The sequence below is a fragment of the Rattus norvegicus genome, chromosome 11 (genome assembly GCF_021556685.1).
Source record: "Rattus norvegicus strain SHRSP/BbbUtx chromosome 11, alternate assembly SHRSP_T2T, whole genome shotgun sequence".
NCBI classification, from domain to species: Eukaryota; Metazoa; Chordata; class Mammalia; order Rodentia; family Muridae; genus Rattus; species Rattus norvegicus.
In genome coordinates this window covers 42090612-42105554 of record NC_141544.1, presented here as the reverse complement: position 1 = coordinate 42105554, position 14943 = coordinate 42090612, and the positions used below count along the sequence as shown (strand labels likewise).

At 36.6% G+C, this 14943-nt stretch overlaps 2 protein-coding genes across 3 annotated transcripts; both read right to left on the bottom strand.

Annotated features, from left to right (window-relative positions):
• Positions 1–437: 437 nt before the first annotated feature.
• Positions 438–869, bottom strand: LOC102551679 (keratin-associated protein 20-2-like). The gene has a single exon (XM_087577424.1). It carries the CDS (start codon positions 837–839, stop codon positions 660–662), a length of 180 nt encoding a protein of 59 aa, XP_087433550.1. The 5' UTR covers positions 840–869; the 3' UTR covers positions 438–659.
• A 7260-nt stretch (positions 870–8129) lies between these two features.
• Positions 8130–13908, bottom strand: LOC148002506 (keratin-associated protein 20-2-like). 2 transcript variants are annotated; one of them, XM_087577421.1, is made up of 2 exons: positions 13779–13908; positions 8130–8233 (listed from the first exon to the last, which is right to left on the bottom strand). In XM_087577421.1, exons 1-2 carry the CDS (start codon positions 13879–13881, stop codon positions 8130–8132), a joined length of 207 nt encoding a protein of 68 aa, XP_087433547.1. In that variant the 5' UTR covers positions 13882–13908. The 2 variants fall into 2 exon arrangements, with proteins under 2 accessions (XP_087433547.1, XP_087433549.1); XM_087577423.1 differs by having other exon boundaries at positions 8130–8254; positions 13827–13908.
• Positions 13909–14943: the final 1035 nt, after the last annotated feature.

Below are 14943 nucleotides of genomic sequence, written 5' to 3'. Positions count from 1 at the left end.
ATTAATAAACTGAATACTAGAAAGAAAACGTGTGTTAGAGATCATGTGAAGTAAAGTCTGTACACAGTGAGATTGTATATGGTGATGCTCATGGTAGAGGATACTGTGGAGATTTAGAGAACTAACTTATGTTAGTTTTTAACATTTAAGTTGTAGGCAAAAGGATTTGCTCTCAGAGAAATACCTGTACTCCCAAATTCATAATGACATCATAATAACAGAAATATAAAGATACTAAAACTGTCTACCGATAGAATGTTTAAAGTGCAAGTTCTCTGCCCCATCTTTCTCTCTTTCCTTCTCCATTTAATATTCACATTTGTTCACAAACAATCACACATTTACTACCAGATATAAATTCACAAACATACAACTCATGTTTAGTAAAACAATAAAAGCAAAGTATTTTCAAGGAAATAGTTTATTTTAAAGCATATGCATATAAGTACATGAGTAGATCACATTTTACAAGGCATTCTGCTGTCAGTAAAGAGCTTTGCTGTAACTATCATGCAATCAAATTAAAGAAGGGGAATTGGGTAGGCATGTTGTGTTTTATGTATTATTCTTCAGATAATATAAATTAAGATTGGAATTTATGAAGATATTTAAGAACATCTAAAGTGAAGAATGTTGAAGTGAGCAGCTGCTGAATCGCCTCAGTAGAAGCCACAGGACCAGTACCTTCTACAGCACAGTGGGCGGCAGCATCCATAACCATAGCCACCATAGCCACAGCCATAGCCACCATAGCCACAGCCATAGCCACAGCCATAGCCACAGCCTAGGCCACCATAGCCATAGCCCAGGCCTCCGTAGTAGCTGCCGTAGTAGCACATGGTGTCAGGAGTGGAATGTTCCGAGGAAGACAAGAAGTAATTTCCTTGAGTCTGGGTGTCACCATCTGCCAAGGGCCTTTTATACACCTGGGTTGTTGTTCAGGGAAACCACAGGCATCATAGGGTCACATGTCTCTGCACTGTACTACAGAATACTTCATGAGCATTGTGATTTACTGGGCACACAATGCTGCATAGCTGAGATTCTTGTGCTCCTACTTCAGGATCTCATGGTCAAAAAGGATCTGATAGCATTTTCAGATCTGTAGGTCATTCTTCATACAGTTTACAGAGTGCCAGGCATTAATCATTGCATAGTTATCTTCTTTTTACATATGTTACCAATGAAAGGTCAGTTTTTTCCTTCATTTTTTTATTTTGAGTGAATCTTATCTTGAGGTTTATGCTTTTTGAGTCTTTCTCATAATCAATAACTTAATTTTTAGTTATGTTATTTGTTTATTGTGTGCAGTTGGTCTCATAATAATCAGTAGAAAATATAAGACAATTTGTGTTCACCAGCTATATGTGTTATAATCCCTTTTAAAACCCATCTGAAGTTCTTATATGTGAAACTGTGATGGACATTATGGTTGAGTGAGTGAACCAGTGTAAGTATTGATGCACTTCACTTTAAATCATGGTCAAGCTAGCTCTGCAGAAAAATCATGGATATAAAACTTTTTGAGTTTAACTAATAGCCAGGCAGATGACTGCTTGCTATGCAAGCATGAGAATTAGTTAAAATTGGTTAAAAATGGATCTCAAGAATCCATTTTAAAATCTGTGTGTATTCAAATTCCTACACTGCACTGTGATTTGTGTTAGATACTAGAGGGTTGCAATAATTACTAATTGTCAATCTAGCTTCATGTTTCACGAAAGAGCCATTTCATTTTAACAAAATTAGTTCATAGAGCAAAGAACAAGGCACAATATATCTATTTGGCTTCTACACACATCTATCATCTACTATAATACATTTGTGTTTATTCTACACACATATATAACACTAAATACATGCATTCATACATACATATACACATACTGACATATATATTCACATATATTTTATTTTATACACATACACAAATTCCATGGAAAATTCCTAGGATATGCATATATAGCAATCACAAATGTTTACATGAGAGTCCCACTAAAGTCATATAGGAAAGAAAAACAGGGCCTAGGGAGATGGATCTGTGGATAAGAGCGTTGGCTGCTCTTCCAGAAGTCTTGACTTCAAGTCCCAGAAACTATATGGTCGGGCTTACCACCAGCTGTAATAGGATCTGATACCCTCTTCTGATGTACATGAAGATACAGCTAACATATACATAAAACAGAAATAAATTAATCTAATAAAACACAATTTAAGACATCCTTAAGAGAGACAAACATATATGTCAATCCATAAACTTCTACATTATATATGGTATTCTAAAGGGAATACAGATTTGAAGATTTCAAGTTCACATCCACATAATCTGTGACATTTGATTTTTAGGTCAATTAACTCACTGACCCAGCTCCATCCATTCAGCTGCAATTTACACAATTTCACTTTTCTTATAAATTATGTTCAATTGTGTAAATGGAACATGACTTTGATATACATTTATCTGTAGCTGCACATCAAGGCTATCTGCATGGCATAGCTGACCATATCTTTTTTTCTAATTCTTCTTCAGAAATCTGTGGTATGCCTGTCAGCTGTGGTATGTGTGTTGGAGATCAGCTGTGTTCTTTGTTCTCCATTTTCTTCCTCTTTGTACACCAGGCTGGAAGGATGAAGAGGAATAACGAATTGGTGGGGTTTGCAGGATCCCAGTCAGCCTGGGAATGAGTGCAGGAGCTAGTAGTCTTCTGTTGGAAATTGGTTCTACTGCTATGTCTTAATTTAGATCCCCAAAATCCATGCTTCTGGACTCGAGGGTCTCTGCCCCATTTGGCTTCGATTGGTAATGAAGAATTGCCATATAATCAATGGCTGGGCAGGGAGATGGAGGCGGGACTTTTAGATTGCTCAGGCAAGGGAGAGGGAGGTGGAGAGGAGGGAGGGTAATGGGGGAGAGGGAAATGGAGAGAAGGAGAGCGGGAAGAGGGGGGAGAGAGAATTATCATGATGATGGGAAAGCAGAAGTATGAAACGTAAAGGCTCACCAGCATATAAGAATTGTCTGAGATAGCAGAGATGAAAGATAGATTTTAAAAGATGTTAACTCAGAAATACTGGGGGGGGGGAGTGTTTGCTAGCTATGGGGAAATGTAAAAGCGCCCAGTCATCGAGCTATTCAAAGCATATCAAAATTAGCTGGTGTATGTCTTTCATTCTTGAATCCAGAGCTGTTGGGCAAGTACAGCCCATGTAACCTGCCTGGAGCTGAAGTGGATTAACTAATTCACAGCTATGGACTTCTCTGAGGATTTTCATGAAAGAACTCTCTAACAGGATCTTAGCTTGTGTGCATACCTTTATTTGGGGCAAACCAGGGCTATATTTAAACTATATATTTGGAGAGTGTGAAGGAGTTTTCAAGGTGCATGTAGAAATCATTGGCTGGAGTGCAAAGTACGGTGCATGCCTCATTTGTGTGGAGAGTTCTAGGAATCCCAGCTACAAAGAGTTCTTATGAGGAAAAGAGGTTGAATTTTATAGGTTATTCAACTGTCCAAGCATTTCCAGGGGGAAGGTGTTGGGGGTTGGGCCTCTATTCAAGGTTAGAGAATGGGAAGCCCTGCTGATAAAGAGATTCCTCTCTTCATTTTGCACTAAACTCAGAGGAGCTATACAGATATGGTAGATGGAGACCTTAATTACAGGAGTTTCCCTACAGGAATCTTGTCACCAATTTCTGCAGTGGTATACTAGTTTATAATCCAACAAACTATAAATAAATATTTCCCCTTCTGCAAGTCAAAAGCATCATTATAGTCAATTGTATTTTTCATTTTATCCATTATGACTAAAGTAAGAAGTTTTGAAGGCATTTAATTCATAAATTTTGAAGATACCCAGTCATACTGCACAATTTCAATGTGTTTCTCTATCATTTATATTTCCATCTTTGGGAGAATCCTGTTCTATATTCTATTTAATATTTAGGTAGTTTGTTTGCTTGGTCTTAGGTTTCTGAGTTCTTTGTGTGCTCTAGATACTATCGCTCTCTTTGATCTATAGATGTTAAAGCTTTACCATGTACTTCATAGCCCACTTTATTTGAATGATGGTGTTCTTTGCTGTACAGAGATATTGAGTTTCAGGAAGTCACATTTATAAGTTGTTGCTCTTAAGTCCTTAGTTATTTTTCTAAAGTTCATTCTCGTGGCAGGTAGGTAGTTAATATATTTCTTCAGAATTCATTGACCAATGCATCTATTTTTATTGTTAGGTATCATGCTGTTTACTACTGTGGCTTTGTAGATTTTAACATATTATTATGTGTGCCTGAGTGGACTGCTCTTGGAGGAGTTGAGGTGGAATGCAGTGATTTCAAAGGGTAAAAGTTATAATGGAACAGGAAGGATTAAGTAGGTTATTGGATGGAAATGCAGGAAATGAGGTATAATTAACACTAAGGCCCTTAGAAGAACGTTGCATGAAAATCTGCTTGCCATTGTAGAAGCTTCCATATATATTATATATTATATTTCTGTAATATGCACACGGCCTATTACTACTATCTTGATTTCTGTGAGTTAACAAATACCATAATATACCATCTATTGAAAATAGATGCATTGGTCAATTGAATTTTGTATATACAAAATAGAGTTACCCTCTATTGGACCAATAATACCCATAGAAGACACCACAGGCTAACACATAAAAGTCGTGTTTCAGGGATAGGTTACCTCTTTAGGAATTCTTGACCAGTGGGGTCCCATAGACCTACAAATATTATAGGCCACTGCCAATGCAATTGTTTACTTGCAGAATCTGACCACAAAACCCTGTCGACAAAGACTTAGTTGAGCTACAGGATATGGAAAACTCAAGCTTGTCCTGACCTCACAGCTTCACCTCTGTAGTATGACTTTCATCATGCTGAATGGCAGTATGCACGTTAATGGAAGATAAAATACATGATTATTTTCAACTACCTGCGAACTCTGTGAGGTAAATAGATGACCAGATCATAAATACACATGCATAGCTGGAATAGTAACACGAAGAATTTGGCAATGTTCTACCACTTTCTGACGGAATTTAAGCTCACCCGACACAAGTGACCCAACCTGGAGTCATAATTTGAATAAGATCCTGCACATAGACCTTAAGAGAGATCCTACTATGGCTACTATGATAAATAGAAGAGAAATAGTTTATCTTTGGATTGGAGAACCTCTTGACTTTGACCAGTGGTATGCTAATTACAAAATGACAAAGATGCATAGAATAAGACTTGTTGTGTTAGCTCTATTTGAGGAAAACAACAGATGACTAAAAGGAAGTAGTTTTCTGTACATGGCAGGGAGCTGCTCTTATGAAATCACAGAGATTGTGAAAGAATGTATAAGACCTGTGCAAGCTCAAGCCATAAAAATTTAACATGATGTCAATAGATAAGCCCACATTCCTAATTTTAGATGGGAAACTACTGGCACTTGAAAGCTGTTAAGATGTGGAGAGTCAGTATCTTTTGGGGTATAGCCTTAGGTAGGACAGCTCGACTTCAGGTGATAGCTACCCATTGCAGAAAATATAGGTATCTTAATTCGTCAGATGAGATTAAAGAAAAATAAACAGCACATAAAGCATGTTGGACATAAAATGTTTGAGTCATACAAAAGAAGGGGGAAAACTATGAAATTTATTCAAATATATTGTATGGAATTTTCTAAGAACTAATAAAAAAGAATGCACAATTAAAAGATGCTTTGCTAATTCCGATAAATGATTGGATGGTATTTCTAAAGCTCAAGAATCAGAAAGAAAGTAGAAAAGTCTGATTGCACCCATCTGTCAGGTTCTTTATAGCAGACTTTTTTTTTTACAAAGAAGTGGAAGCCCAACCTCAAAATTCATGTGAAATATCTACAAATAAACAGAATGAAGAAAGATGATTGATGCTAAGATAAAGAATTCTCATAAGTTTTCCTAAGTATAATCTTCAGATAACCAAAGTTAAAAAAGTCACAATGATATTATTCCATATAGTAATTAACAAAATGAATATTAGGAGAAAAATGGGTATTAGAGAACACATGTATTAAAGGAAACTACCACACTGTGAGAATATGTATGGTGACACTCATTATAAAAGGCTTTGTAGAGAGTGCAAAGCAAACTTTGTTATTGTGCCAAATGTAACTTGCAGACAAAAGGATTTGAAATGTCAAGAGCCATGTAGGAGAAGCTAAAATCTAGTAAGTAATCTTCCTGGGATTGTTCTGCATGGACTGTAAATCTATTGTGGATTTGCTCTTTTTGACAAGTCTGGGGAGATTATATTTGAAGAACAATTCCTGCTATTAATATGCTTTTCCTGTTATTATTAAATATATAATAATCACTAGGTATTGACCACCCTTTTGAGCAGATTTCTGCAGATCTATGAAGATGTACTGTTTTGTATTGATTTTATATAGACAAATAGATAATAATTCTATAGGATTTCTGATTTGATTAAAATAATTTCAGGAAAAGAGTTTTTAGAGATGATCTTAGTTGCTAGGAAGATTAATAAAGTTAGAATCAAGAATAAATGTGTCCACTCCCCAAAATAGTAAGTAAAGCCTGAATGACAAGAGATATGATGAGTTTTCATAATTACAATAACAGAGAAATTGACTTAGGGACAAATTTTTGTTCAAGGAAAAACATTTAGGTCCAAGGATAAAGTCACAGGCATGATAAGGTAACGCCATGAAAAAATGATTGCTTTGAACTTACAATGAGCATATAGAATGAAACACTGCTTTGAAAATAATATCAATATCCTTTTGTAACTCCATTTTACATAACATTTTACCTCTGATGTAATCTTCTAAAGAACTTCTTTTTGTCTAAGAAGTTATAAAAAGAAATAAAGAAGAAAGGAAATGAAAGAGAAATAAAGAAAAGAAATAAAGTTGTTTGTTGGGTGGCTTGCTTGGGGGGCTCTGCCCCATCCATCCATCCACCCACCCACCCACCCACCCATCCACCCACCCACCCATCCATCCATCCACCCATCCATCCATCCATCCATCCATCCATCCATCCATCCATCCACCCACCTATCCATCCATCCACCCATCCATCCACCCATCCATCCATCCACCCATCCATCCAAATGTATATGTCTGTTTGACTATATGTATGTGTGTAGGTATATGTATCTATGTAAGCATGCATGGATAATGGAGTTGATTGTGACAGGTGGTTGGACCGGCCAGAGTGTGTGTGTATGAATATATATGTGCCTGTATATATCTGCTTGTACAAAGCAGCTTAATTCTTTTCCTTTTCATCCTCTCTGATTCACAAAAAGTTAAACAGCTTAACTAGCCAGGCTTCTGGCTAACTAAACAAAAGAAGGAGCACTAGCAATAAATTCTTTTACTTAAACCTCTGCTGTTTTACTATGAGGTGCTAAAACACCAGAGACTATACTCTTTGACCTCAGAAACACTCAGATAGGTCAGCCACCACTGCAAAGTAAGAGACTTAAGACAGGAAAATGCTTTATTATAGAAAATGAAACCCTAAATATCTCTTAAGACCAAATCTTGCCCGGTCAACATTCTTTCCCCTTGGCTAACTTAAAGAGAAAATTTGAAAGAACCAACCACTGGAGTTGGCATCTAGCATGAAATATCTTCATTTGCAAATTCATAGTAATACCACAATAGCAGAAATATGAAGATATCAAAATTATCAACTAATAAAAAATGTTTAAATAGAATGTTTTCTTCTTTCTCCCACTTTCTCTCTTTCCTTCTCCCTTTAATATTGTTACATTTGTCCACAAAATTAAAAATCACATGTTTACAATCAAGTTGATATAACTTCAAAAATATACACCTCCCATTTAGGAAAAAATGAGAAAAGAGTATTTTCTACAAATTACTTTATTTGAAATGTATTTATGGAATGGGCAAAACCAGATCATATTCTAAAAGGCATAATGACAATGAAGAGTTTTGTTGTAAATATTTGTGCAATCAAAGTTGGAGAAGAGCAATAGGATGGACATGCTGTGTTTCACTTATTCATCACAGAGTTTAAATTAAGGTTGAAATTTATGAGTATATTTAAGGTCATCTGAAGTGAAGAAAGTTGGAGTTAGCAGCTGCTGAATCTCCTCAGTAGAAGCCACAGGACCAGTACCTTCTATAGCACAGGGGGCGGCAGCAGCCATAACCATAGCCACCATAGCCACAGCCATAGCCACAGCCATAGCCACAGCCTAGGCCACCATAGCCACAGCCTAGGCTACCATAGTAGCTGCCATAGTAACACATGTTGTCAGGAGTGGAGTGTTCAGAGGAAGACAGGCAATGGGTTCCTTGATTCTGGGTGTTGCCAAGGGTCTCTTATACACTTGGGTTGTTGTTGGAGAAACCACAGGCATTGTATTGTCACATGTCTCTGCCCTGTGCTGCAGAATACATCATGAGTGTTGTGAGTTGCTGGACAGGCAATGCTGCATAGCTGAGATACCTGTGCTTCTATCTCAGGATCTCATGGTCAAATAATGGATCTGACATAATTTTCAGGTCTCTGGGAAATTCTTCATGTAGTTTACTGAATACAGCTCATGATTATCTCAGATCATATAAATCACTACATCATTTTCTTCTTTTTATATATACTGTGTTTTCATTACCCCAATGAAAAAAGTCCAGTGTTTTTCCCTTCTTTTTACTTCTGATACTTTAAATGAATCTTATCTTGAGGATTATGTTTATTGAGTCTTTCTCGTGAAAAATAAGCTAATCATTCATTGTGTTATTTGTCCTTGGTGGATAATTGTTGTCTTAGGTTAATGTGTTTGTATTTGTTTCTAAGAACTGTGTTTTATTACACCTTGATTTTGAAATCAACTGAAAATATAAGACCATTTATATGTATAAAGTCTACATGCCATGTATTCCCCTTTGAAAGACCATTTGAATGTCTTGTAGGTGTAACTTTCAAAGGCATTATGGTTGTATGGTTGAATCAAATCAAGTATTTATAACCTGTTAAAATGGTGGCCAAGTTAGCTTTGCAGAGAAATGACAAACATGAAATTTTATGAGTTCATATAACAACAGGGGAAATAGGTCAGTGGACAAGATTACTTGCTGCACATGCATGTGGACATAGTTAAAAGTCACTAGAACCCAAGTAATATTTTGGTTGTATTTCCTTTATATATCCCAATACTATATGTTAGAATAGAAGAGGATCACTGTGACTTACTTAATGTCTTCCTAGCAGACTGTTCCCTGATATAGACAATCTCATGGAGATAAAATAAGTAGATCATGCAAAGAACATGACCCAAGGTGTTCATTCAGCAAGTGTACATATCCATTCATTTATTCAAACACATGTGTGCTTATACCATGCACATATATTACACAGAAATACATACATATATACACATACATATATACATATGCACATGCACATAAACATACAAAATACATGTACATATGTAATCACAGAAATTCTATAGACAATGGCCATAATATGCTTCAGTATATGCATACATAGAATGCACAAAACTTGGATGGAATCACCAGCATACTCCCCTAAAAAACAAAAACAAAAGCAAAATATAACCAAAACCAATTTTACAGACTCTTTATAAAGGACCAAGCCAAGCAAATGAACTGTTTCTCAGTGTGTGGCTGATGGATAGAGTATTACTATGGAAGGTGAAAAGCATCACTGACAAATTTAAACTTTGAGATTTTTGCCAATTTATCAAAATATATGTTGTATAACAAAATATTTGTAGTTCAGCATTTAGTTTGGAATTTTACAAAATGACAATTATATATAAATGAGGTGACATTATGGTAAAAACACATTTTGGACAACTCCATGAAAAGACTTCCTTCTGATTTTGCAGTGTCCATTCTGAAATTGTATGGGCCCACAAGTACTGTCAGTGGTTTGATTGTGATTATTAGCTAATAAACCAGTCACTTCTCTTTTCCTCTGTTTTTCTGACTGTCTATCCCAATTGATGTCCTCCTCCCAATCTCTCCTAACCCTTTAGCCCCTCCTCTTTTCCTCTGAAAAGTAGAGCTCCCCCTATACCACCCCAAACTCTGGCAAATCAAGTCTCTGTAGGGCTAGGTGCTTCTCCTAATTAGGCCATACAAGACAGCCAAGTTAGGGGAACAGATTCCACAGTCAGGCAACAGCTTTAGGGACAGCCCCTTCTCCAGGTTTTTGGAACCTACATGAAGACTGAGCTTCACTTCTGCTTCATATGTGTGGGGAGCCTAAGTCCAGTTTATATATGCACTTTGGTTGGTAGTTAAGTCTCTGAGAGCCCCCAAGGGTCGAGGTTAGTTGACTCTGTTGGTCTTTCTGTGGAGTTCCTTCCCCCTTCAGGGCTCTCATTTCTTTTCCCATAAGAGTCCCCAAGCTCCATCCAATGTTTGGCTGTGGGTCCTTGAATTTTTCTGATTCAGCTTCTGGGTAGAGTCTCCCAGAGGACAGCCACGCTAGGCTCCTGTATCATTAACAGCATATTATCATTAACAGAGTATCATTAACAGTTTCAGGGATTGATGCTTGCCCATATGATAAATCTCAAATTGTGCTGGCTATTGGTTAGCCATTTTTTCAGCCTCTGTTACATCTCCTGTTTCTTGTAGGCATGATAAATTTTAGGTCACAAATTTTGTGGGTGGATGAATATCCCTATTGATTCAAAGGGTTTCCTACAGGATGTGGCCTCTTCAGGTTGTATATCCCCAGTGCTATGAGCTAAGGTCAACCCCATTGATTCTTGTGAGTCTCTCACATCCCAGGTCTCTGTCATGTCCTCAAAATGTCTCCAAACCCACAGCCCCACCAGCTGTAGATTTCCATTCATTCTCATGACTCTCTAGCCATTTTCCCCGACTCTCCTAACACCTGATCCTGAGATGCCCCCATTCCCCTTCCCATCCCTTCTCATACTAATTAGCCCACTCCATCTGCATCCTATGACTATTTTTCTTTCTAAGTAAAATTCAAGCATCTTTGCTTGTGCCTTCCTTCTTGTTTAGCTTCTTTAGATCTGTGTGATGTAGCTTGGGTGTCCTGTATTTTATAGTTAATATCCTCTAGCTGCTTAGTATTCCATTTCTTGATCCATTCTTCAAATGAGGAACATCTTAGATTGTTTGCAGTTTCCAGCTTTTATGAAAAGAGCTCGTTGAGCTCTTTTGAAAAGACCATAGTTGAGCAAGCGTTTCTTTGGTATAGTATGACATGTTTTGGGAATACACCCAGAAGTGGTATAGCTGGGTCTTGAGGTAGAACTATCCCCAGTTTTCTGAGAAAACACCAAATTGATTTCCAAAGTGGTTATACAAGATTGCACTCTGACCAGCAATGGAGGAGTGTCCTTCTTGCTTGACATCCTCGCCAGCATGTGCTATTACTTGAGTTTTTGATCTTAGCTATTCTGACCAGTGTAAGATTGAATTTCATAGTGATTTTATTTGTATTTTCCTGATGACTAAGGATGTTGAACACTTCTTTGAGTGCTTTTCAGCCATTTGAGATTCCTCTGTTGAGAATTCTGTTAGCTCTGTACTCCATTTTTAGATTGGGTTATTTGGGTTATTGTCTAACTTCTTGAGTTCTTTATAAATTTAGATATTAGCTGTCTCAGGCTTTCCATTTCTGTGAAGAGACACCATGACCAAAGCCACTGTCAGAAAGAGGTTCCTGTTTGTTCTTGAACAGCGGTCCATAAACTTCTAAATATTACAGACTTTTGCCATACCATTGTGTAGTTCTGGAACAAGACTGCAAGATCCTGTTGATAAAGAATTAGTTGAGTCACAGAACAAGGAGAACTCAAGCTTGTCATAACCTAGAAGCTTCATTCCCATTGTGTAGCTTTCAAAGTACTGAATTGTAGTATGGGCAATACTGGAAGATAAAATGCCTGATTTTTAAGTATCTGTGAACTCTGTAAGCAAAAATGTTGACTGGACTGTTCATACACGTGCATAGCTATAATAGGCCCCTGAACACTTTTTAGTAGTCTACCCATTTCTTATTTAATTTCCATTCACAAGTCTGATGTAAACCAAGCTGGAGCCAAATTTGGACAAGAACATGCAAATAGACCCTAAGATAGATCTTACTACTGGTATTCTACTAAATAGACCCATTTTAGATGAATTCTTAAAAATATTGTCATATCCTTAGATTAGTCTTATTGTAGTAGATGGTAATTATTACAGAGAACCAAAACTGATCAAAATATAGAGAATTAAGAATATGGTATTCTCAGCTCTACTTCAGGAAAGAACCGATGATTCAGAGGAAACAATGTTTTCCCAATACAGCCAGCTGCCCTTATGAACTCACAGAGGTTGTGACAGCACATATAAGACCTGTGCAAGCTCATATCAGAAATTTTCCAGCATGGTGTCCAGAAGTGTGGGCACACATTCTTATTTTAAGCTAAGTAGCTATTGGCACTTGATAGCTATTCAGATGTGCAGAGTAGTTTCTTTAGGGGATTGGCTCTGGGTAGGTCAACTATATTTTAGATGATAACTGATCATTATAGAGAATGTAGGCATTATAAATTGCATGTTATGAGTTTCAGGACAAACAAAGGACATGGCTTATGGTGGGTGCATCTGAGAAAAAAAGGTAAAATATATTGATTTTATTTAAATACATCGCATGAGATTCTCTAATAAATAACAAGAAAAAGTATTACTAGTACAATTATTTTGCACATTCTCATAAATAATAGGATGTGAATTCAAAATCTCAAGCAACAGAATGAAAGTAGAAACGTCTGTTGTATCTATCTAAAGGGTTCTACATAGAGAGCAATATACATAGTATTTTATATAAAGAATAGGAAGTTAAAAGCCAGAGTTTATATGAAATATCTTCAAATAAACTGCATAAAAATTAACTGAATATGAAATAGAGATTCATCAAATATTACCCTAAAGAAAATCTGCAGATGACTAAAAGTGAATTTCCAAAATTGTAAGTCAATGAGACTGTCCTATGTATAAATAAAATGGATATTAGGAAGAAAATGGGTGTTAGAGAACACATAAAGTAAAGGGAAACCTGTACACAGTGAGATTGTGTATGGTGACACTCATTACAGGTGGTACTGTGGAGATTGCAAGATATTTAGAGAACTAACTTGTATTATTTCTCCTAAATTAAGTTTCAGTCAAAAAGATGTGATCTCCATGAAAAATTTGCACTTTGAAAGTTTTTATGACATCACAATAGCAAGCATATGAAGATAATAAAAATGTCTACCACCAGAAATTTAACAGAAAGTTTCCTTCTCTCCAACATCTTGCTCTTATTCCTTCCCCCTTTCATAATGCAACATTTGTTCACAAGCACACATTTGTACCCAAAAATATATAAAGTCAGACACATGCGTATCACATTTAGTAAAACAATAAGATAAAGTATATTTGAGGAAACACTTTATTTTAAAGCATACATATGTATTCACAATATGGGGATGAATGCAAGTAGATCATATTTTACAGTTCATTATAGTGACAATAAAGAGCTTTGCAGGAAGTAGTCATACAATTAAGTTAAAGAAGAGGAATTGGGTGGCCAGGTTGTGTTTCATGTATAAATATAAATTAAGATTGGAATTTATAAAGATGTTTAAGAGCATCTGAAGTGAAGGAAGTTGGAGTGAGCAGCTGCTGAATCTCCTCAGTAGAAGCCACAGGACCAGTACCTTCTACAGCACAGTGGGCGACAGCAGCCATAACCATAGCTACCATAGCCACAGCCATAGCCACAACCATAGCCACAGCCATAGCCACAGCCTAGGCCACCATAGCCATAGCCCAGGCCTCCGTAGTAGCTGCCGTAGTAGCACATGTTGTCAGGAGTGGAGTGTTCAGAGGAAGATAAGCAGTAGTTTACTTGAGTCTGGGTGTCACCATCTGCCAAAGGCCTTTTATACAGCTGGGTTGTTGTTGGGGAAACCACAGGCATCATAGGGTCACATGTCTCTGCGCTGTACTACAGAATATATCATGAGCATTGTGATTTCCTGGAAACACAATACTGCATAGCTGAGATACTTGTGCTACTACCTCAGGATCTCATGGTCAAATAATGGATCTCATATGATTTTAAGGTCTCTAGGTCATTCTTCATGTAGTTTATTGAATAAATCACATAACTTTTGTCAGATGATATAAATCATTGCATACTTTTCTTCCTTTTACATATTTGTGTTTTGATTACATCTGTGAAGGAAGGTCATTTTTTATCCTCTTTTTGTTGCTATTTTTAATGAGTCTTATCTTGAGTATTATGTTACTTTGGTCCTTCTCATGAAAATTAAATTAATTATTGGTTATGATATTTGTTCCTTGGTGTGTAGTAGGCATCTTACAGTAATGTATTTGTTTATTCCTAAGCACTTTTGTATTACGTCTTATTTTAAAAATTAGTAGAAAATAAAAAAAAAACTATTTATGTGCATAAACTATGTGTCATGTGTTTCCCTTTGAAAACTTATGTGAACATCTTGTAGATGATACTCTGGCATTATGGTTGAGTGGACAAAGCAAGGTAGATATTCACACATTTCCTTTTAAATGGTCTGTGGAAAAATGATAGATATATTACTTTGTGAGTTTAACTAAAAGTAGTGTTTATGACTACTTGCTGCGCAAGTATGTGGATTAGGAAAAATCTTAAGAAACTATTAAAAAGTGCGGGTGTTACCCTAGATGCATAGAACACATGAAACTCAAGACGGATGATCAAAATGTGAATGCTTCACTCCTTCTTTAAAAGGGGGAACAAGAATACCCTTGGCAGGGAAGAGAGAGGGAAAGATTAAAACAGACACAGAAGGAACACCCATTCAGAGCCTGCCCCACATGTGGCCCATACATATACAGCCATCCAATTAGACAAGATGGATGA

Bases quoted from the DNA above. Each gene is read 5' to 3' on its own strand.
- LOC102551679 (XM_087577424.1), bottom strand. From the start codon at position 839: ATGTGCTACTACGGCAGCTACTACGGAGGCCTGGGCTATGGCTATGGT.
- LOC148002506 (XM_087577421.1), bottom strand. From the start codon at position 13,881: ATGTGCTACTACGGCAGCTACTACGGAGGCCTGGGCTATGGCTATGGT. The intron at 8,234-13,778 runs GTAGCTATGGTT...ATGGTGGCCTAG, and splicing joins TGGCTATGGCTGTGGCTATG to GCTGTGGCTATGGCTGTGGC.